Below are 24244 nucleotides of genomic sequence, written 5' to 3' on the forward strand. Positions count from 1 at the left end.
TTTTTGATTTTCCTCTTGACCTCAGTGAACAGTTGGCAATCTGTTCTTCAATTTCCACTAAAACACAATTTCTATTTCCATTATTCTCCTTTTGAGAAAAAAAAAAAAAGGACCAGGCCGTCCCCAGTTCCCAGTCCTTGTACTTTTCATGAGACCTTCACCCTAAATAAAAAAGGACTTCATGTTTTCAAAGCAGGTCATGACTTATGTAGATTTTCAGGTTCAATCTGAAACAGGCATCCCCAGCTAGCACTTGACAGATGAGAAAACTGAGCCACATAGACAAGATTTGGCTGCAAGGCTGCCATGTCCCATTGGGCGGCATTTGCACTATTCCCTTCCAGGGCCCAAGGGCCTTCACTCTCCTTGATGCTTTCAGATCTCTAACTTCTAAACTTCCCTTTGCTGAAAGTGAGGTCAAAGAGTGCGCGCGCGCGCGCTTCTTCCTTTCTTTCTTTTTTCTTTTTTTTTTTTTGGTTTTTCGAGACAGGGTTTCTCTGTAGCTTTGGAACCTGTCCTGGACTAGCTCTGTAGACCAGGCTGGCCTCAAACTCACAGAGATCCACCTGCCTCTGCCTCCCGAGTGCTGGGATTACAGGTGTGCGCCGCCACCACCACCCGGCAAGAGCGCGCTTCTTAAAGTCATCACTACACCTCCACGCAAGCTTAGTAGCACTTTTTTGTTCAACAGAACCTATACCATCATCCCTAAAACATCCAAAAGAAGACACTGATGGTCCACTGTCCCAGGAAGCAAACAGAGGGCAAGCTCACAGCTCACTGGCTCAAACTGGGCATTTCTCTCTAAAGTCTGGGGCCAGGAGCCAGCCTCTCTGGGCTTCCCAAATCAGAGAACCCCACACAGACTAATTATTACACCTCTGAGCTTGCAAGTCCTGAGGGGAGCCAACTGCAGCTGTAGCTACTCTATCAAACAGTTCATCCCAAACCACAATTGATATTCTCAGCAGCAAGGCTCAAATTAGCTGTGGGTTTCAGTGAGCAGAGAAGGTCTGTGAGTAGAAAGCATCGATGCAGCTAGTCCAGTCTGCTGATAGGTGCTGCCAGTACCTCCTGCAGAGGGCTAGCCATGTGTGCCCAGGCTGACCTGCAGTGAGGAAGTGCAGCGGGAGCCTAATTAACATTCCACAACAGGCACTGAAATGCCGTCTTGTATTCTGTCACCATCTAATTAGAAAGGGCACTGACCTGGCAGAGGAGACAGACATAAAGGACAGCTAGATAGACAGAGAGACAAAACCACTCCTGGCTACCTTGTCCCAAGTCTGTGATAAGGATAAAAATGACTAAAGATCTTGGTGGGTGGGTGGGTGTGTGTGTTTTAAAGATAGGCTATCAGAACTTACTATGAATTTCCTTTAAAATTTTTATGTTTATTTATTTGTGTATGTAAGTGTGCATGTGGCAGTTAGAGGACAACTTGTAGAAGTCAAGTTTTCTCCTTCTATCATGTGACTCCTGGGTATCAAACCCAGGTCGTCAGGTTTACCCACTGAGCCATCTTGCCAGCCCAAGTGCTAATTTCTATAGCTGACACCCCATTATCTGGGCATTACCGAAAAAAAGATCCAACAGGAAGGAAGGAAGAGCAGGTACATCTATAACCAGACTGGTAACAGTCACCCCTTATCTCGTAGGCCAAGACTGACCAAAAGCAGTATCATCAATTAAAACAAGGTTTTTAGGCCGAGTGTGGTGGCACACACCTTTAATCCCAGCTCTCAGGAGGCAGAGGCAGGTGGACCTCTGTGAGTTTGAGGCCAGTTGGGTCTACAGAGCAAGTTCTGGACAGCCAGAGCTGTTACACAGAGAAACCCTGTCTGGAAAAAACAAAACAAAACAAAAAACTAAAGCAAACCAAACAACCCACGATCTTTAATTATTACTACTCATTATTGTGTGTATGAGTGAGTGCATGAAATGTGTGGCACGTGTCCTGTGGTACCAGTGTGGCTGTCAGAGGGCAACTCTGTGGAGTCCGTTCTCTTTCCATCTTTCCATGGGTTTCAGGTATTACATGAACAATGGTAGGCATGCACATCAAGAGCCTTTCCCTGATGAGTCACCTTGCTAGCCCTAAACCACATCTTAGCTGGGCATGGTGGTACACGTCTGTGATCCCAGGGTTAGGGAGGCTGAGGCAAGAAAACTGTTTTGAGTTTGAGGCTGACTTGGCTCCACAGAGTGTACCAGGCCAGGCAGGACTACATAGTAAGAGTGTTCCTCAAACAAACAAACTAGGGACTGGAGGGATAACTCAGTTAATAAAGGGCTGGCTATGCAAACACGAGTACCTGAGTTTGATCCTAGCACCTACAAAAAAGGCTGGGCATGGTAGCATACTAGGGAGGTGGAGACAGCCAGAGCCCAAGGGCTTGCTGTTTTAGCTTTATCAGTGAGTCCCTGGCCACTGAGAGTCCCTGCCTCAAAAGACAAAGTAGATGTCCTTGAGGAATGATACCCAAGGTTGACCTGTGGCCTCCAAAATCAAGTGCACAAATACATATATACACAAACCAAATGCAAGGAACAAAACCTGAAATCTTACTCACCTGCTTTCTAGCCTTCTCCTCCCTAGCCTGGGCTTTCATCTGCTGAACTTCTAAAGAGTCAGCCTTCCTTCTCCTCATAAATAGGTCATGGTTCCCAATACACAGCTGGAGAATCTGTGGCCACACAAACAGAAAACATGTTAAGTGTATAAATTCACTTTGCTGCCTACCAGCCTGCCATGCCACAGCCTCTTGGGCTCTGTGGGCAGCAGTAAACCTGAGGAAGAAAGAATGGAATAAAACACAAAAGCCTTGCTAAGGTCTTCTAATGTTCTCAGTTCTAGAAACATGTACAAGGAAGGTACCTCAGATAATCCAGGAGATAAAAATCACAAGTGAACAGAGGACACTCCATTAGTCACCCAAATGTATCAGTCTCCTAAATCAAGATGTGGCAAGACAGATAGGGGGACAGGAAGACCAACCAGGAAGTTGGGTTGGGTCAAAGGTTATTCATGTGGAAAGAAATAAGCTGGCTCTCTCCCTCATACCAAAAAGCTGATTCCAGTCTCAAAGGTAACTTTTATTTGAAAATACAGAGTGTTTTTTAAATCAGGAAAAGGAGAGCTGTCAAGTAAGAAGACACAGAAGAACAAATGGTTGGGGATGTTTTTGGGAGGTAGGGGTGGGGTCTGAGACAGGGTTTCTCTGTGTAGCCCTGGCTGTCCTGGAACTTGCTCTGTAGACTAGGCTGACCTCAAACTCAGAGAGATCCGCCTGCCTCTGCCTCCCGAGTGCTGAGACTAAAGGCGTGCGCCACCACCACCCACCCGGCTATGACAGAGAATTTTATGTGTTGACATGCAAGGTGAAGATTTTTATTTGTCATAGCATCATAAGAAGGAAAATGAGCCTTAGGAGGATAATAATTAATAAAGAAAACAAACAACCCAAGAGGAATGTGGCCAAAAGACATGAAACAAATTTAACTGAACAGGAAATTAGATTTGGTCAAACAAATATAAAGATGTAACTTCATTAGTAATTATAAAATGCAAATCAATATGGCAAGTGAAGGGCTGAGATATACCTCAGATAGAGTGTTCCTGACATGCACAAAGCCCTAGATCTTATCTCCACTCCCCACCCGACCCCCCTCAAAAAGGTTAACTGTATAGGTTAAACTAAAGAGAAAAGTATCTACCAAATCAAATATTATTTTATACCTCTTAGCAAGAGAAACTAGGGCTAGATTCCTGGCAGAGAAGCTAATAATATATAAAATCATTAAATTCCTCAGAAACGTTAGTTCTCTGTCAGAAAAGCAGGATCTCAACTTACCAGCTTATTAACACGAAGCTTTGAGGAGTTAAATTTGAAGACATCAATTTTCTTATCCAGTGGCTTAATAGTAAACTGAAAGAAAGGAGTACAGTTTCATGACACCAACTGGGAATCCACTAAAGTAGCAACCACACTGCCCCTCGTCCTGTCCTCCCAGTGCCCAGGAATAAAGCCGTGGTGAGTTGGAGGCATACAGGGACCAAGATTGGGCTGTAGAAGTTCATGACCCTAACCATCTGTGAAGAACTGACAGTGGCAGCCTGAAGTTGGAACCCATGATGGGCCTGCTCCAGAGGTCACACTGGCATAGCTCTTTGCCTTCATAAAGCCCAGTCTAGTAGGACTTAGTCCAACAACAGCCAAATACTCAAAAGATAACACCATATATCCCAGTGTAGGGAGGACATGTCACAGATATCCTAGAGGTTTAGAGCAGATCTGGCACAAATGGGAGGTATGATAGCTGGTCTTAGAAATAAATGACAGAATAGCTAAAAGATAGGTGGAGGGGCATTCCAGACAAGTCAAGTAATAAGAATAAATTCAATATCCATCACTGAAAATTAAGAAGAGGAGGAGATGGTGAATAGGGATATTGACCATATTAGCTCCTTAGTAACTGCAATGATACAGTAGGCTTGGACAGATAGGAAGGCTGATGGGTGGTGAAGAATAAAAAGTCAGGGGGTGATTGTTGTGGAATATTACTTTAACTAGGCAAAGACCTGTTACATTTGTTTATGCTGTGGAATATTACTTTAACTGTAAAGATGTGTTGTTACATTTGTTTATGCTGTGGACTATTACTTTAACTGTAAAGGTGTGTTACATTTGTTTATGCTGTATTTGCTTAATTACCAAAAGATGTGTTGCTGTTTCACATTGCCTGCCTAAGACATCTGATTGGTCTAATAAAAAGCTGAATGGCCAATAGCTAGGCAAGAGAGGTATAGACGAGGCTGGCAGGCATAGAGAATAAAAAGGAGGAGAAATCTAGGTTGAGAAGAAAAGAAGAGGAGAGAATGAAGGAGAAAGAGAGGAAGACGCCAGCCAGTAGACACAGAGTAGAACATACATAAGGGTAAAAATCTGTGAGATTAAAAGGTAGATAAACAGGTTAATTTAAGTTAAAAGAGCTAGCCAGGGGTTGGGGATTTAGCTCAGTGGTAGAGCACTTGCCTAACAAGCGCAAGGCCCTGGGTTCGGTCCTCAGCTCCAGAAAAAAAAAAAAAAAAAAAAAAAGAGTTAGCCAGAAATAAGCCTAAGCTAGGCCAAGCATTCATGACTAATAATAAGTCTCTGTGTCATGATTTGGGAGCTGGTTGGTGGCCCAAAAAAGACAGCCTGGTACAGGTGATATTTGATGTGGTAAGATACAGCAAGCTACTATGGGTTTCTGAACATGGTCAGTAGGTAAAAGATGCTAAGAGAAGAAATACAGTGTGAAGAAAAATGGATTGCTGTAAAAGAGAAAAATACAGTTCCTGAAATCAAAAAGGATAGGTGACAACTTAAAAAGAGATATTTAAATCACACACACACAGACAACTATTACTATGAACCACTGAGGAGACCAGAGAGCTCCCAGATGTCAAGGATGCCCCTGGAAATGTGTCTCTCAGCTGGACATGATAACACACACCTGTCATGCTGGCACTCAAGCAGAAGGAGGAAGATCACAAGTTCGAAGCCAGCCTGTTCCATATAAAGAGTTCCAGGCCAGCCAGGACAACATAGCAATACTCACTTCAAAACCAAAACAAGCCAGGCAGTGGTGGTGCAAGCCTTTAATCCCAGCACTCGGGAGGCAGAGGCAGGCGGATCTCTGTGAGTTCGAGGCCAACCTGGGCTACAGAGTGAGTTCCAGGAAAGGCACAAAGCTACACAGAGAAATCCTGTCTTGAAAAACAAAAATAAACAAACAAACAAACAAAAAACCCCAAACCAAAAGCATATTTAGATCAAAGCATTTTATATGCATATATGAAAATATCTTCCTGACACCCATTACTCTGTACAATTAACATATGCTAAGAAATACTGTAAAAGTGCATACGCATTCCCAAGAGAAACTTGTACAGCCACTCCCCAGAAAAGCAGGAAAAGATAAATGACTGAGCCAGGGGGCAGCTCTTGCCTGCATGGGTTTCCTTCCTCAGGACCACTAAATATGAAACAGAAAAGAAAACAAGAAGAACGAGTTGCTCAGCAAATAAACTTACTGGGAAGGCAAATTCTTGGGTATTTCTTTTCTTCTTTTCAAATTTTATTTAAATAACATTTTTTTCATTTATTTTACATAGCAACCACAATTTCCCCCCTCCTCTCCTCCACACCCTGATATTTCTTTACATGTTTATATTGTCCAATGAGAAATGAGCATACACAGAACAACAACAAAATTCTTTGTTTAAAGTTCAGCCAAGTTAATTTGTCATAGTATGCTCTGGTATAGAATATTATTTATGAACTTCATAAGCTTATTTCTAGCCTTGCTAATGAACCCTAGAGCATGAGTGGGAAGTCACAAAAAGTATGGAAACCACAGGCTCTGTGTCACGCCAGGCCATACACAAAGAATCAACCTGAATCAAATCAACTGTTTTAGCAGGATGACTGCCATACATAACTCTCAAAAGTACTTCCCATTATGGCATGCCAAAGTATTGGGGTCTGCTTGCTGTGTAAGGTACTGATATGATGGAATATGATGGTACCTTGCCCCTAGAGAAGGTACATTAGAGTTGGTTGTGTCAGGATAGACTAGGGGACCTTAATCCTTGAGCTCTCTGAAAAACAAGTATCTGAGGAACCTTTAGTGTACAAACTAAAGATTTAGTGATGTGTAGTGAACAGCCTCTGTGAAATTGGGAGGTGAAGGACTATTTACACAGTGGAACATTCACTACTTTAAGTCACATGGTGCTTCCAATTTAAGGACCTGAAAAAAAAGAACTGCCTACTGCTCACTTCTCAGGATAATTAGCTACAAAACCAACCGTCAGAATGTCTAGATTAAGAAATGCAATTGGCCTGGCAAATGGCTCAGCAGGTAAAGGTGATTGTCACCAAACCTTAAGAACGGAGTGTGATCCCTGGTACCAACATGGTTAAGTGCTGTGGGATGGTCTCTATGTCAAGTGTGTTGTTGATTGGTCAATAAATAAATCACTGATTGGCCAGTGGCCAGGCAGGAAGTATAGGCGGGACAAGGAGGAGAATAAAGCTGGGAAGTGGAAGGCGGAGTCAGAGAGACACTGCCAGCCGCCATGATGACAAACAGCATGTGAAGATGCCGGTAAGCCACGAGCCACGTGGCAAGCTATAGATTTACAGAAATGGATTAATTTAAGCTGTAAGAACAGTTAGCAAGAAGCCTGCCACGGCCATACAGTTTGTAACCAATATAAGTCTCTGTGTTTACTTGGTTGGATCTGAGCGGGTGTGGGACTGGCAGGTGAGAGAGATTTGTCCTGACTGTGGGCCAGGCAGGAAAACTCTAGCTACAGTTAAGAAGAGAAAAGACTCCTACAAGTTGTTCCCTGAGCTCTCCACATGCTGGCACAAGCCACACCCCTTTCTCCAGTAAATAAATAGATCAATGTAAAACAAGCAGCTCATTTTGAGTTTGGTATGACGATGCACACCTGTAACCCCAGCATTTAGGAAGAAAAGACAAGAGGACTGTAAGTTCTAGCCATGTAGAAGGACCCTGTCAGGGAGACAGAGATAGAGGGAGAGGAGGAGGAAGAAGAAGAGGAAGGAGAGAGGCAAGTTTAATTTGCCTCAGCAAGCATGGTTGAGTAATTTAAACCACAGATTGGAAACAAGGGCCTAGTATTCCTTTACTTGAGTTGCAGAAAAGAAAGGGAAAGGGAAAGAGAAAGGGAAAAGGAAAGGGAAAAAAGGGAAAAAGGGAAAGGGAAAAGGAAAGGAAAGAAAAGAAAAGCAAACAGGAAATTTGCTCCAAGACCTGCAGACAACATAAGCTATCACTGTTACTCACTGCCTGCCTACTCTGCCTCGGATGTGCACAGGTCTAGCCTCTGGACCTCCCTGATAAGCAGGGAGCACTCTAGCTACTAGTCCTGGCCACTCCACTCATCAGACACCAGGTCTCAATGTATCGGTTTTCTGGTGACATGGACACCAAACATGTCCCTGCCTTTACAGTAAGTTTCTTCTGAGGACTCATCCAGCCAGGGCTCATGCACTTGTAATTAGAGGCCCTTCACAACAAAAAGAATGAACACATAAATCATAGGACTGCTGCATTTGGAGAAAGCCATCATCTTATAGAAATACATGAATCAACTCTGGGCATAGTGGCTCATGCCTGTAATCTCAGAATTTAGGAGGTTGAGGCAGGAGCACTGCTGTCAGTGCAAGCCATCTTGGGCTACAGAGAAATATTTGAACCCAATGAACGTCATCTAAGTTCCTCAAACTATATCCTCTAAATATGGCAGCCTGCTATCTTCACTCATGTCATTGCTGAAATGACATGAGACCCACTGATGGCTAATCTTGGCTGTCATTTTGAGACTGCACCTAGAATCAAGTAAAACACAAGATGCCAGACACTCCTGTGAGGGATTTTCTTTCTTTCTTTTTTTGTTTTTGTTTTTCTAGACAGGGTTTCTCTCTGTAACAGTTCTAACTGTCCTAAAACTCACTTTGTAGACCAGGCTGGCCTCAAACTCATAGAGATCCGCCTGCCTCTGCCTCCTGAGTGTTGGGATTAAAGGTGTGAGGGGTTTTCTTTTTTTTTTTCTTTTTTTTTTCTTTTTTTTTTTTTCAAGACAGGGTTTCTCTGTGTAGCTTTGCGCCTTTCCTGGAACTCACTTGGTAGACCAGGCTGGCCTCGAACTCACAGAGATCCACCTGCCTCTGCCTCCCGAGTGCTGGGATTAAAGGCGTGCGCCACCACCGCCCGGCAATGAGGGGTTTTCTTAATCAGATTATGAAGCAGGAAGACCCACCCTAAATCTGGGCCATGTTTTCTGGCGGTAGCCCACATAAAAGGACACAGAAGAAGGAACTTTGCTCTTGCTAGCAAGCTCGTATGTCCTGTTGCGGCAGCACTCCTTTAGCAGCATTAGAACTGACTTCACTGGGGTTACAACACAGACTAAAGACCAGAAGCTCTTCAGGAATCCCCAGGCCTTCAACACAGACCGAGACTGCAGAGACATCCAGCCTTGTGGAAGGAACAACTACTCGACTCTCAGTCCCTCCAATGGGAGACAGCCACTGTTGGACTACTTGGACTGTGTGCTGTAAGCCAATCCAATGAATACCTTTTTAATAGACATATTCATCCTATCAGTTCTGTTTCTTTAGAGAATCTTGACTAATACACCTCCTACAGACTATGTAACTATCAACCTGGCATGGTGGTTCATGCCTTTAATCCCAACATTCAGGAAACAAAGGCAGATCTCTGAGAGTTGAAGGAGGCCTGGTCTACATAGCAAATTCAAGGTCAGCCAGGACTACACAATGAGACCTTGTTAAAAATAATAATAATAATAATAAAGCACCCTCCCAAAAAGTCACCTACACATACACACTTTTCCACTACACGTATCAAACACAGTACATAGGGGGAAGCATAACATAGACCACACTTAAAATACAAAGAAACAGCCGGGCGGTGGTGGCGCATGCCTTTAATCTCAGCACTTGGGAGGCAGAGCCAGGCGGATCTCTGTGAGTTCAAGGCCAGCCTGGGCTACCAATTGAGTTCCAGGAAAGACACAAAGCTACACAGAGAAACCCTGTCTCGAAAAAACAAAAAACAACAACAACAACAAAAAAGAAACAGAAAGCCAAGTAATCAGAAATGTTCCTTTTTCCTTCTTCTGTTCTTTGGGGTTTAGTCCTGACAGGCTAAGCTGCTCACTCTCTTGTTAGTCAATAGTAGGTTTTAGCCATGCCCTTTGAAGAAAGGATGCCAAAACTGTTCCGTAAGTACTTTAAAAATCAACAAAATGGGAAAGGACCTTTGGCAGGACCACTGCACCACAAGTGGCACCTCCAGGACAGACACGTCCTACCTCCTTGTCGCTGTAGGAGATGTTTCGGATTTCATTCCATGGGAAGGAGATCTTGGGGGTCAGCCTGTTCTCAGGGTCATAGATATGAAGTCCCAGAGCATCCACTCCAAGCAGCAACTCTGTACCCTTTTTATTCTGCAGAGCCAATAAAGAGCAGCCGTTGTCAGCTTCCGGCTGGGGATTATGTCTAACATTCTAAAGAATCTGGCACACACTGTTACATTTGACAAGTTTCAACAAGTCTCAACAGAAATCACAGCTCTCTTGTAACCCAGGAGGTTTCCAGCTTCTGGATTTAGGGAAGCAGAGGCAAAACAATACTATTTTTGTGACTGGTGTGTCCTCTGGGTCACTGTGGACTCAGGCTCCTGTTACTGGCTTGGCAGCTGAAGAGACGGTAATTTAAATGTTGTGAGTACTAGTTAGCTAACCAGATGATCAGAGGGAGAGCCTGATCCCCGCGTTTGAACACTTCTCCCATCACAGGAAACGGCGGCTTCATGGGGTCACTGTTGCTCTGTGGTAGTGTTCTCATCGGCACGTACAAGGCCCTAGATCTGATCTTCATCTCACACACACATACAAGTTGTTGGACTGCTAGAAGGAAAACTTTAGGTCTAGGAGCTAGATGATCTTATTTTAGGTTAAATGCAGTTTCAATGTAGTTTTACTATACCATACCCCAATATGGTAAAATGTTATTTGTATTTTAGGAGTAGCTAGGTGGTTGGTATATATGGCATTCATCGAAAACTTAATTTTCCTATGTTTCAAATGCTTGATAATTAAATGATGGAAGAAATATATACAAATTATATTTCAATGAAGCTGTTTAAAATACCAGTTAACTATATGAATGTTATACTCATTCCCCGAGGGGAGTCCTGGTCAGCAGTTAGTACAACCAGAGGCCTAGTGCCTTGTGCCCCAAGTTACTGACCCAGCTGTGAAGCCACTGGCTCCAACCTCACAGGCAGACCAACTTGCCAGTGCTGTAGTTTAGCCTTTGTTGTGGAAAGAAACTCCCCCCTACCACACGAGGACACTCCAGCTCCTGACCCCTTGCTGACAACAAGGAAATTGAGCCAAGACTCAAGGGTAGACCAGCAGATCTGCACACTGAGAAGGTGCCTGGGCTGTGACAAGAAGTACCAATCTAACAGCAGGTGTTAGATGTGTGCTCTAAGACGATCTCTCTACTCTTTCTAACACCTGAAACCAGGTGCTGCCACCCAGGCGTTAAGAGTGTTGTCCTTGTCTGAAAGCTTTTAAAAGGGATGTGCTGACAGAAGTGAGGCTTGTGTTATTACATCTGTACCCTATCTTGGAAAATAAGGTATTTCCTTATGTTTCTGATGATTTAAATAAAAAAGAAAGGATTCTACCGTCTGCTATCATTATGACTATGACACTTCTAGAGACCAGAGAGGGTAGCACAAATAACTCCTCTGAAACTGTTTTAATCACCTAGTACCCCATTAATACATGCAAGTGTATATTTATCAGTTAAAATCAAATGTTTTAAGCATTTATCTTCCCTAATTAATGACAGAATTTAAGATCTCTAACATAAAATTACTCAAATGTCTTTAACTTTGTCTATTGCTCAACATAAAAAAACATACAAGAAGTAGTTCATGCTCATCTGATTCATGTAGAAATATTCCTATGAAGAAGAGAAGGAGGAGGAGGAAGAAGAGGAAGAGGAGGAGGCTGGGTTTTGGGACTGCTGAATAACTTAGTGAGTCAAAATGCCTACTGCCACACCTGATGACTGAGTTTGACCCCAGGACGCACATGGTAGAAGAGAACTCTATAGCATACTGTCCTCTGCATACCACCAGGAATAAATAAATAAACAAGTAAATGTAATATATTATATATACATAATTTTTCTCTTCTAAGTAAAACAAATTTGTAAGAACACTAGTGGTGTTTTTGTTTTTGTTTGTTTGTTTTGTTTTCTTGAGACAGGGTTTCTCTGTGTAGCCTGGCTATCCTGGAACTCACTCTGTAGACCAGGCTGGCCTCAAACTAAGGAGATCTACCTGCTTCTGCCTCCCGAATGCTGGGATTAAAGGTGTTCACTACCACCACCCAAGCTAAAAGTTTTTTGTTTGTTTGTTTATTTTTAAGATTTATTTATTTATTATGTATACAGTGTTCTGTCTGCATGTATGCTTGCAGGCCAGAAGAGGGCACCAGATCACATTACATATGGTTGTAAGCCACCATGAGGTTGCTGGGAATTGAACTCAGGACCTCTAGAAGAACAGCCAGTGCTCTTAACCACTGAGCCATCTCTCCAGCCCCCTAACAGGTTTTTTGTTGTTGTTTGTTTTTTTGAGACAGGGTTTCTCTGTGTAGTTTTGGTGCCTGTCCTGGATCTCGCTCTGTAGACCAGGCTGGCCTTGAACTCCCAGAGATCCACCTGGCTCTACCTCCAGAGTGCTGGGATTAAAGGCGTGCACCACCACTGCCCAGCCCCTAACAGGTTTTTTAAGGATTGCAAAATGCTTTCTTTCTTTTTCTTTTTTTTATTTAATACAATTAATGTTGGTGGTGGGCAAGAGAAGTCAGTTGGGTTGACAAAACCACAGAAGCTCACTAAATTGGTCTAACCTCAAAGAAATGGATGTTAGATACAAATTAATGAAACTTTTAATTATTTAATATTTACTTATGTGTGTTGTGTCTGTGCATGCATGTTTATGCCACAGCACACATGTGAAGGTCATAGGACAATGTGTGGGAATCAGCTCTCTGCTTTCACCACGTGGATTTCATGGACTGAACTCAGGATGTCAGGCCAGGCAGCAAGTGCCTCATCTACTATTCCATCTCACCAGTCCTCATGAAACATTACAAACTACCTTCTACATTTTTTTAAAGAGTTTTTTTTATTATTTTTTATTATTATTATTTTTAGTTATATATGCCCTTGGAGGCCAGAGGCATCAGATCCCTCTGGAGCTGGAGTTTCAGGCAGTATGAGCCTCCCAAGCTGGGGGCTGGTAACTGAACTCAGTACGTGCTCTCTCTCAACTGCTGAGCCATCCATCGTTCCAGCCCTACAACTTTCTGCACTCCTATAAAATACATTTTGAGGCACCTGCTTATTAGAGCTGAACATTTCAATGTGCCCTGTTTTTTATGCAAAGAAATCCACAAAAACCTGTATTTAGAAAACAAATTAAGCAGAAAGCTATCCTAGAATACTGGAGATGTACTTAATTCAATTTACTCAAAGTTAACACAAAGATGTAGGAACCTACAGAAAGGCAGAGAGTAACTGGAATCACAAAGGTAGATGACTGCAGCTGATCTACTCATCTGTGGCCAAGCATCCTAACAACCCCTCATCTACCAGTGAAGAAAAGCATGGGTACATCACATGGACTCCTTTGGAAGAAGCCATGGACAGACACACTGCAAACAGCAGCCAAATCCCCAACAGGAGAAATGAACGCTCTAGGGCCAGACCTGAGCAGAACACAAATGCCTTTCTCTGCAGAAACCCTGGTTCCCAGAGGCCTGGGGACCATTAATGGTCTGAATAGAAAACTAATTAGCCTCACAGTGAGAATAAGAGTTCTACCCAAACAAATTAGAAATCTATAAGAGCAGCCTTACTTTCAGTGGGCCCCAGGGAAAGATACTATTTCCAGGTGCTCCCTGGATCTCACAAGAGGCCAGAATAATCAAACATCAAATGGCCAGCATTCCAACAGGTTTCTGCTGAGAAGAGAACCAGGCCTACATCCCTGAAGGTACCACTGACAATTTCCTCTGATCTAGTTTGAAGTCCCCAAATAAAAGACCAGGCTCTAGATTCCTATCTTCCTCTTTTCTTCTTTACCACCAAACCATAAAAGACTCTAACTGCCCTGGGATGAGGAAGTAACCCATCTGGCTGTGTGGTCCTAGTCAGTCTATCTGGTAGCCAGGGAACTTGGGGAGGAGTCAACACACCCGGATTGCAAAGTAGTTCACACCATACATCTCCAGGTCCTGAGCTATCTTCAAATATTCCATTTCAGCTTCATCCCTGTAAGGAGAATGGAAGAACACCGTCACTGGGGCTAAGTGACAAGGGTGGAGGAAGACACTTGCCAAGCCAAGTATTCTGAGCATGCCTATCCTATGGTCTTATGACACCTGCAGAAGATATGACACAGACCAGACACCAGCAAAGCTTCTCCCAATCCAGAGTCTATTAAACAGAAGCAGAATTGCCCATCCCCGTGAAAATAAGAAAACAGATTCATTACACTGTCTCTTGGCTTCAATTTCACACTCTGCCCTTGGTAAATAGTGACATCTGTCTCAAGTGATTAAAAAAAAAAAGAATGTGGGGGCTGGGAGTGTAGCTTAGTGGTACAGCACTCACTTAGCACGTGCAAAGCTCTGGGTCCCATCCCTAGCAATAGCAAAAAGAAAAACCCAAACCATACTGTGTTATTTTCAACCTCCAATGAATTAAGTTGTTGCCTTATTTCTGTGCACTTTCTTAACCTAGAGGCTTTAGTAGTGAACAAGATTTTCTACACACTATGACAGCATCTACTTTCCTGATTTTTGTCTCTTGGGGCACTGTTGAAGGTTAAGGCAAGAACTATCTGAGCCATAAAACCCAGGCTAGTGGGTGAATATTTGTGTGTTGTAACTCAAACTTAAAGCAAGCTCTGGAAGCAGCAGTGACTTGCAGAAAACTCCCCAATAAGTAAATGTATTGAAGTAATTCAACTCAAGCTTCCCTATGACCTTGTCCTTGTCCTCTCTCTCATCTCAAAATGCTCAGATGGATTTTAAAAATTCACCCTGAGAGAATGCCAAGTGTTGGCAAGCAGGTGGAAGAACCAGAAATCACACATACTGCTGATGTAAATGGATTCAATTACTTTGGGAAACTGTTCAACATTACCTATAACAGCAAAAACCAAGAAACAACCCAACAACCCAAGAGTCCTTCAATGGTAGAATGGATAATAATAATCTGTTATACTAATATACTGGAATTCTGCACAGCCATGAAAATGAGAAAATTATTGCTACATGCCAAATCTGACAAATGATCTTCAGAAAAAGAAAGCACTTTGGGATACCATCTTACAAGGACTCCAATTTGCAGTAAGGCTTGTTAAGGAAGGGAATGGCTCAGTTTCCTTTAGCCTATTGGCTATGGGTGGGATAGGACCTCTGTTGGTCTTTTCTGTGTCAAACACACAGACTGTAAGCCCAGTGCCACTTTGAGATCTTTGGCAGCAGTTAACTCTGCAACTCACACACGATTGAGCATGTATGATAATGAGTATTCAGAGACGGGTAATGCCTGGGGGGCGCTCACCAACCTAAGACAGAGCGCCTGTGTGTCCTGGGCAGGAGTCTCCATGACGGGTAAGGTGACTTGCTGACTTCCCACACAACCTAAGTCAGAAGCTCATTTTTTAGTAAAAGGGGGACCTGTGGGTTCCTAGCCCCCGTTTTGGGTAACTGTTGCCTTGCTTGCTGACCTTGACCTTGACATCCTCCCTATGCTAATTCCCTGCCGGGTTCTACCCTCACTAAATGCTTAAGGAAGTTCCTTGTCTGTGTATCCTGCATAATGGGCGTTAACAGCTTAGATGCATCTGCCCTCCGGGGTTCTCCCATTGTGCTGTAAGCCTGTATTTAAGACCTCTTCCCTCCTTCAATAAACAGCATTCGGCATTTAAAAAAAAAAAAAAGAATAATGAGTGACCACTATTCTGGGCTGAGTAGCAAGACTCCACCTCAAAAAAAGAAAATCTGTGCATCAGTGCCCAACTCCTATCACAACATCAAATCTGAAGCATGTAAGTATAAAAGGTGGGCTACACACTGGCTTCCATTGAGCCTCAGCTACAGAGTCAGAAAAAAAAAAAAAGAATCACAAAGAGGGGCAATAATTGTTAACTGTCATTTGCAACCCAAAAGGGAGGTGACTAACGGGGAAATGAATTAACTAAAGGCTAAATTCAGGTAATATCTAAGAAGATATTATATGCTCAACTATAATCTTAAATGTGATTGGTGGAAAATGTTAAGAATCTATAAATTGCTAGGTCAATGACAGAAAGTAAAACTGCCTTTTTTCCTGTGGCTCCTAAAAAAAAAGAAAAGAAAAGAAAAAGAAAGCACTTAATATAGAATTTAGTTGCATTTATCTAAAGTTTAAAATGGGTGATAGTGGGCTAGGGATGTAGTTCAGTGATATAATAGTTGCTTAGCATATGAGAAACCTTGTATTTGATCCTCAGCACTACAAACTAGTAATATAATAATGGTAAACAAAAATCAGTGGGCAACACTAGCCTATGGGAACACAATTAGAAGTTGGGAAACTGGATTGGGCAGGATGGCATAAGCCTTTAATCCTAATACTGAGCAGAGGCAGGCAGATTTCTATGAGCATAGGCCAGCTGGGAATACATAGGAAGTTCCAGGACTCTAGGAGCTACATCGTGAGACTTTGACCCAAAAAATAAAAAGAAAGAAACTGGAAAACTAGTTATCTTTGGGAAAAAGGAAGCTGAGAAGTCATGGGCTTATCTTTTTGTGGTAAATGATAGAGCAGTGTACTTATGATCTGTCCATTTTGTGGGTATAAACAAAAAAGAAAAAAGATACAGAAGCTGGAGAAATGCCTCAGTGGTTAAGAGCATTGACTGCTCTTCCAGGGGATCTGGGTTTAAATCCTAGTACCCACATAGTGCCCCACAACCATCTGTAACTCTAGTTCTGATGCCTTCTTCTATGTCCTCAGGCACCAGACAAGCACATGGTACACGGACACGCATATAGGAAAAACATCCACATACATAAAACAAACAACAAAGATATAGTAGGAAGCTGATATGAAGGATTGGGGTGAGGGGCCGAGTTCAAAGATGATCAACATCTAAAGCTACCAAGGGAATACTTACAACAAACTATAAATTTTTGTGTGTGTGTGTTTTTTGTTTTTTTTTTTAAGATTTAGCTATTTATTATAAGCGCCAGATCTCATTACAGATGGTTGAGAGCCACCATGTGGTTGCTGGGAGTTGAACTCAGGACCTCTGGAAGAACAGTCAGTGCTCTTAACCACTGAGCCATCTCTCCAGCCCCAAATTTTTGTGTTTTAATTTTAATTTAGTAAAACTGTAGACTGATTAAAAACAAATGTTGAAAGAAACCTAGGGTGGTAGGAACATTCTACTAACACTGGTGATGGACATGTGCCAAAAGGCACAGATTTTTATTTATTTATTTATATTATGATTTTGTTGTTTGTTTGTTTTTTGAGACAGGGTTTCTCCGTTGTAATAGCACTGTCCATCCTGGAACTAGCTCTGTAGACCAGGCTGGCTGGACTCAGAGATCCGCCTGCCTCTGCCTTCAGAGTGCTGGGATTAAAGGTGTGCACCACCACCACCGCCTGGCTACAAATTATTTCAGAGAGCAATTTAGTTTCACCTGTCAAAACACAAAATGTTCATGTCCTTTGACCACTAACTCTCTTCCTAGAATCTACCCTCTAGTCTTGTGCAACTATGTAACAACACGAAATTGTACACTGCAGAGCTTTCTGTAAAAGTGAAAAGCATTCAGATATTCTAGATGCCATCAATATAGGCCTGAATGTAAAAACAAAGGGCCTTCGGACAGAATTTAAACTGCCACCAGGTTTGTGTATCTTGATAGGCAGAATACAAGACCACTTTTAATTAATTAATTTATGAATTTGGTTTTCAACCCAGAGTCTTACACATTCTAGGCAAGCGCTGTACCACTGAGCTACATGCCCAGATTGTCACATGCTCCTTTTATAACAACACACTACAATAAGGATGCACATGAAACTGGAGACCAACATTATTCCCAGTTCTCACTTTTCCTTTTGTATACTTCAGGACTGCATTTTGTCTACAAGCATGCCCTAGTTTTATAGTTCTTTAAGGGCGGGGGAGGGACATAAAGAAACGTAAACAAGGATGGAGCAGCCTCACCTGGCTCTGCCCCGGTGCTCCGCGTACCAAGCAGTAATTCTCTCCTCCCACATTTCCGGAGTCATCTGATAGAGATTTATCACCTACCAAAAAGACAGCAAAAGAAAATCCACATGCAAAGCAAGTCTGAGTATTGTTTGCCATTTTTATAATTATGGTTCATTTTTACAAAACAGCAAAGCTATTTTTATAAAGCTGCATGCAGGGAGAGTCACACACAAAGGTGGGTGTGTAAACAAGTCCCATGCCACTAGAGGATCGACCTGCAAGCTGCAGCATTCCTCAATCCTAACTACACTCCTGGGCTGGGAGGATCCACCTCTGCTGCTAGGGCTGCTCATCTCAGGGACCACCTCTGACAGAAAAGCGGTGCTTGCTTACTCGAAGCCATCAAAGCACAGGTAAAGGCAGGAAAGGGTTGAAGAAAGTCTTTATTACCCAGTGACAGATGATAAGTGGGGCTGTAAGAAGGGAAACAGCCAAAGGCTGCTTCTGTGTCTAATAAGTAAGATGAACAAGAGTGAGGACTAAAAGCCTCCCCCACCTCATCTTCTCCACCCCAAACAGCTCAATTCTGCACAGTGAACACAAGATCTCATGGCTCCCTTAAGTCAATGCCACTCAACCATCTTTAGAGATTGCCACACCAGAAAAATATCTACGGGCCACACACTTCCTAGCATTTGGCATCAATTCCACAAATCTTACATTTTGTTGTTTTGAGACCGAATCTCACTCTGTAGCCCAGGCTAGCCTTAACCTCATGATCCACTTGCCTCTGCCTCTTGACTACTGGGAGTTCAGACACAAACCACTATGTGCGGCATCTTTGCTTTTCAGGTGCTTGACCAAGAAAACTGGGTGCAGTGGTATACACCTGTAATTCCAGCACTCGGGAGACTGAGGCAAGAGGATAGGGAGTTCAAGGCCAGCCTAGACCGCAGAGCAAGAGTCTGTCTCAGAAATTAATAACCGGCGCTAGAAAGAAGCTCAGTAGGTAAAAGCACTTGCTCCACAAACATGAGGACTTGAGTTTGAACCCCAGTAGTGACAGGCATGAGGAGACACAGGAGGGATTTTCTTCAAATGGTGACCACAGTTACGTCAGGTACACCCCAGGCAGCACACTCAGGAGTAGTTGGCCAACACAAATGCCTCCATTACTGTTGGTGGTTTTGTTGTTGTTTAAGAGAGAGAAAGAACATAAAGCTGGGTGGACAGTGAGGTAGAGGGGGATCTGGGAGGAGGTGGGGAAGGTGAAAGAACATGATCAAAATATACTGCATAAAATGTTCAAGAAATAATCTGGGTGGTGGTGGCGCACACCTTTAGTCCCAGCACTGGGGAGGCAGAGGTAGGCGGATCTCTGTGAGTTCAAGGCCAACTTGGTCGACAGAGCGAGTTCCAGGACAGCCAGAACTATTGCACAGAGAAACCCTGTCTTGAAACAAACACACAAACAAACAAACAAACACCCTCAAAGAATAAATAAAAACATAAAAATAAGGCAAGCATGACTGTACATACATGCCTGTAACCACAGCATTGAGGGGTACAGACAGGCAGATCTGGAGTGCTCACTGGCTGGCCAGCCTAGCCCAAATGGAAGCTTCCAGCTGAGAGACCCTGTCTCATGGCATAAGGAAGAAAGAATACAGTCTCTGCATGTGTGAAAGGGCACACATACCTGCACACTCACAGGCACGTACAACACAACACACACAGTACAAGTAAGTAAATGTGCTTAACCAAGATTCCATACTCTTCTCAAGGTTATGAACTATGCAAATGTGCCTGCTCTGTACTTCCAACACTCCTTCAGATCAGTCAGTGGCTTTCCTTCAGCCATATTACTGTTTTCCCAAATAGAGAATTTGATTTCTTACCCTTTTTGGAAGTAATTCTTCTTGGGCTAAAAATCCCCGCTTGTGCACAGAGGGGTCATAGTCACCATACTGGAAGAAAAAGAAAAGAGATCGGGTGATTGAGATTCTAAAGACTACTGTCATTTCTGAACAAGGCTCAGCTCAGTTGGTCCCTCCTCCCAGTTCCAGCAATTCAATTCTGATGACAAGATTTCAACCTTGCCAGTTTGTTATCCTTGAATGAAAATACAAAGCTGATTACATCTATGAGCAGAGTTGTAAAATCCCATAAGGGATGGATGGGTGATGTGCTAATAAGAATGTGACATGTGTATGGAAATGTGGTCTGTTTCCTAACCCTCAAAGAAAGCAGTCATTTCCAAACATTAGCTTTGGAATGGAAACAACAAAACACAACTGTGGAAGTTGTGATTAGCAAAGTGTGATAAGAGCTTTACCTACAAATGCCTCTAAGTGGCTGGTAATTGGAGCCAATTGCTAGGTGGGACCAGGGAATAATGCAGGCAATATTTTTAGTACCTTTTGCTCAAGGCTCTGAAAATTGCTTTTGGAAGATCTGATATCAATACTCTGTCATTCCTACTGCACAAAGAAACAAATAAAAGGTTAACGGATAGAGCCGGAGCTGTAGAACCGAGCACTAGTGGGGCCTGCAATCTAAGTTTGCAGGGGCAACAACTCAGATATTTATTCTCTTATTCTTAAAAACAATACTCCTTTCTTTCCTAGAAAACTTAGGTCAGACCAGAGAATTACCCCACATCAAAGAACGGGGCAGATGACGCTTGGTGGCATAGCACTTGCCTAGCGTACATAAAGCCCTAGGTTCAAGCCTCAGCCCTAGGTATAAAAAGAGACTGTTGGCTAAGCATGGTGGTGCATACCTTTAGTCCCAGTCCTTGGGAGGCAGAGGCAGCTATGATTTGAGGTCAGTCAGAGTTACATAGTGAGACTTTGTCTCAAAGTAAAATAAAAATAAATAGGTGAGAGAGACAGAAAAAAGAATATAAGCACAAAACCTATCTCTTGGCAGTCAGCAGTCAATGGTTTTTCTCTCTTTTACATTTACTTATTTGGGGGGAGGGGTGCAATGCCACAGTGCTTATGTGGACTCAGTTCTTCCCTTCTATCATGTGGCTTCCAGGGATCCAGCTTAGGTTGGAAGGCTTGGCAGCAAGTGCCTTTACCCACTGAGCCATCTAAGCAGCCCAGGGGTTTATCTCTCCCTTTTCTTTTTTTTTTTTTTTTTTTGGTTTTTCGAGACAGAGTTTCTCTATGTAGCTTTGTGCCTCTCCTGGAACTCACTTGGTAGCCCAGGCTGGCCTCGAACTCACAGAGATCCGCCTGCCTCTGCCTCCCGAGTGCTGGGATTAAAGGCGTGCGCCACCACCGCCCGGCTTTCCTTTTCTTTAATTGAAAGTTTTATTTCATTTTATGTATATGAGTGTTTTACCTGCATGTTGTATGTCTATGTCCCATGTGTGTGCCTGCTGCCCTTGGAGGCCAGAAGAAGACATCAGTTCCCTGGGAACTGGAGTTACAGATGATTGTGAGCCACCACATGGGTGCAGAGACTCAAGCCTGGTCCATCTGTAACTACAGTTCCAGGGAAGCCAGCTCCCTATTCTGGCCTCTGTGGGCAACAGGCATGCACAAAATGCACACACATACACAAGGTAAAATATTCATACACATAAAATAAGATCAAATAATTTTTTAAAAATTTAAAAGAAGATTAAATTTCTCCAAGTCTAAGTTCTCTTAAATGAGAGCACTGGCCCTAGAGGATGCTGAAGGGACCTCTAGAGTGCTGCTGTGGAGGTCTTTAAATAAGGTACCCCCTCTTAAGCCACAGTGTCCTCACCTGTAAAACAAGGAACAAACTGTAAAGAAATTCAGGCAAGCATTTTGGGGTGGTGCTGGTGAAAGTCAGGCATGACCGTTACGGTGTCCTTTGCATTACTGAGGACTTCACAGGACATGACGAAAAGCCATGTTAGTTGCATTTGCAAGCCTTTCAACACTTGCCAACCAGATTTTAATGCAAAAGTAAGCAGATATGCAAAGTTAAAGTTGTAAATTCAGGTCTCAAAAGCTTGCAAGATTAACGAGCCCCATTATTAAATTATTCCGAGCTCCCAGCTCCTACACTGATCAAATACATTACATCTAAGCCATGCAGAAGTGAAGATTCTGCTGAAAGAGCTTCTTCACTGAACTAACTCCACTCAACATTAAAGCTACCTTGATGTCTACTTAAATGTCTATTAAAAACAAAGGGAAAAAAGCTGGTGTTGTGGCAGTAAATAAAAAGAAAGCCATACCACACTATAGATGGAAATGACTAGTCCTCATCTTTTTATATAACAGAAGCATTCTGAGAAGATCAAGGTGAATTTACTGTGAAGGTAAGAAAGCTGGAGTCTCAAAGCTCTGCAGCTTTCTGGGCCTATGCTTAATCTTATAGTCATCATTTTGGTATTCCTGTATTAAAGAAAAACCTGTAAATTGCCTAAATTTCAGAGCCCACAAGACCTGATCTTATACTGCCCTACAAACATCTTGAATTTAAATTCAAGAAGGGGAAGACCGGGGATGCAGACCAGTGATGTAGCTTAGCATGCAAGAGATCCATGTGCAATTTTTAGAATTAAAACCAAGTAAATATCATTATCACTTTGAGGAACTGACAATTAATATAAAATTCTTGGGGGTGGTGGGGTAGGCTGGAGACATGGCTTAGCAGTTAAGAGCACTTGCTGGGAGCCCCCATGGTACTGTACCAGGCCTCTGAATAAATGAGACAGTTCTTTAGCTTGAACTGTTTAGGGGGCCCAGGCAGTGGGATCGGGACCTGTCCTAGTGCATGAGCCTGCTTTTTGAATCCTAGTGCCTATGCTGAGACACTTTGCACAGAGGCTGTGCCGGGAGGAGGGGCTTGGACCTGCCTCAGTTGAATGTACCAGGCTCTGCTGACTCCTCAGGGGAGACCTTGCCTTGGAGGAGGGAGGACAGGGGAATCTGTGGTTGATATGTAAAATGAATAGAAAATCTCTTAATAAAAAATAAAATAAAATAAAATACAAGGAAAAAAAAAGCACTTGCTGTTCTTACAGAAGACCTGGGTTTGATTCCTAGCACCCACATGACAGATCACAATCATCTGTAACTCCAGTTCCAGGATAGCTGATGCCCTCTTCTGCCTCCTTGGACATTGCATGCACATGGTACACAGGCATACATGCAAGCAAAACACTAATACACATAAAAAATCATTTAAAAAAACTTTTTGTGGGGGCTTGTGATATAGCTCAGCAGTTAAAGGTCCTTGCTGCCAAGTCTAATGACCTGAGTTCTATCCCAGGAACTCATGATGGAAGGAGAGAACTAACTCATGGAAGTTGTCCTCTGACCTCTACATCCCATCCCACCCCACCCTACCCCTGCCAAACAAAATACATAAATGTAATTTTTAAATATTAAAAAACCAAACAGACAAAAAACAAAACCCATGATGCTTCTGTGAGATGCCTCAGCAGGTAAACATGCCAGTTGTTAAGTCAAGTCTAATGATCTGAGTTCAATCCCCAGGACCCACATGGCCCAGGGGAGAGAACTGACTCCTTTAAGTAGTCCTCTGACCGTCACATGCGTGCTATGGCAGGCACACACACAATATAAATAAATATGTAATTAATTTTTTTAAAGATCAACTTCTGCCAGGCAGTAGTTAGCACTCACCTTTAATCCCAGGACTCAGGAGGCAGGGACAGGCGGATTTCTAAGTTTAAGGCCAGCCCAGTCTACAGAGCAAGTCCAGGACAGTCAGGGCTACACAGAGAAACTGTGTCTCAAAAAACAAAAACAAAAACAAAAAAATTGCTCTTTGCTGCTCTGGGGCTGGGGGTAGAGCTCAGTGGCAGAGTGCTTATGGACCTGAGTCTGACCTCCAGTACTACAAAATCAAAAGCTCAGCATTTATTTATACAACTCTGTCTTTCTGTCTGTCTGTCTTCCTATTTTCAGGAGGACAGATGTGTGGATATCTCCTATGTTGCCCAGGCTAGTCTCAAACTCCTAGGCTTGAGTAATTCTCCTGCCTCAGACTCCCAAGGAGCAAGGCCTAGCCACTTGAAATGTGTAAGCTAAAAAGGAGTCTCTTTCTGGGAATTAAGTTCCTCTCTGTATATGCAATGGAAAAATCAGACCAAATGTTCTAAATGAGTTCTAATAAACCAAAGTTTGTCTGTCTGTCTGTCTTTCCTTTTCTTTTCTATTTTGGTTTTTCGAGACATGGTTTCTCTGTGTAGCCCTGGCTGACCTGGAACTCACTCTGTGGACCAGGCTGACCTCAAACTCACAGAGATCTACCTACCTCTGCCTTCCGAGTGCTGGGATTAAGGGTATGCACCCCCACCACCTGGCTGATCTGT

The 24244-nt window shown here is 43.0% G+C and overlaps 1 protein-coding gene across 10 annotated transcripts in view; it reads right to left on the reverse strand.

The window, feature by feature from the left end:
- Positions 1–24244, reverse strand: part of Nf2 (NF2, moesin-ezrin-radixin like (MERLIN) tumor suppressor) — a 91473-nt gene that overhangs the window by 26615 nt on the left and 40614 nt on the right. For 6 of the 10 annotated variants that reach the window (XM_052736376.1, XM_052736368.1, XM_052736370.1 and 3 more), the window contains 6 exons: positions 19812–19880; positions 17926–18008; positions 13889–13964; positions 9917–10051; positions 3855–3929; positions 2574–2687 (listed from right to left, as the gene is read on the reverse strand). In XM_052736376.1, coding sequence (XP_052592336.1) covers positions 2574–2687; positions 3855–3929; positions 9917–10051; positions 13889–13964; positions 17926–18008; positions 19812–19880 — 552 coding nt within the window. The remainder of the gene's footprint in view (positions 1–2573; positions 2688–3854; positions 3930–9916; positions 10052–13888; positions 13965–17925; positions 18009–19811; positions 19881–24244) is intronic. The other 4 variants (XM_052736373.1, XM_052736374.1, XM_052736371.1 and 1 more) reach the window with 3 other exon arrangements.

The sequence above is a fragment of the Peromyscus californicus genome, unplaced genomic scaffold (genome assembly GCF_007827085.1).
Source record: "Peromyscus californicus insignis strain IS unplaced genomic scaffold, ASM782708v3 Scaffold_13__1_contigs__length_99412109, whole genome shotgun sequence".
NCBI lineage: Eukaryota > Metazoa > Chordata > Mammalia > Rodentia > Cricetidae > Peromyscus > Peromyscus californicus.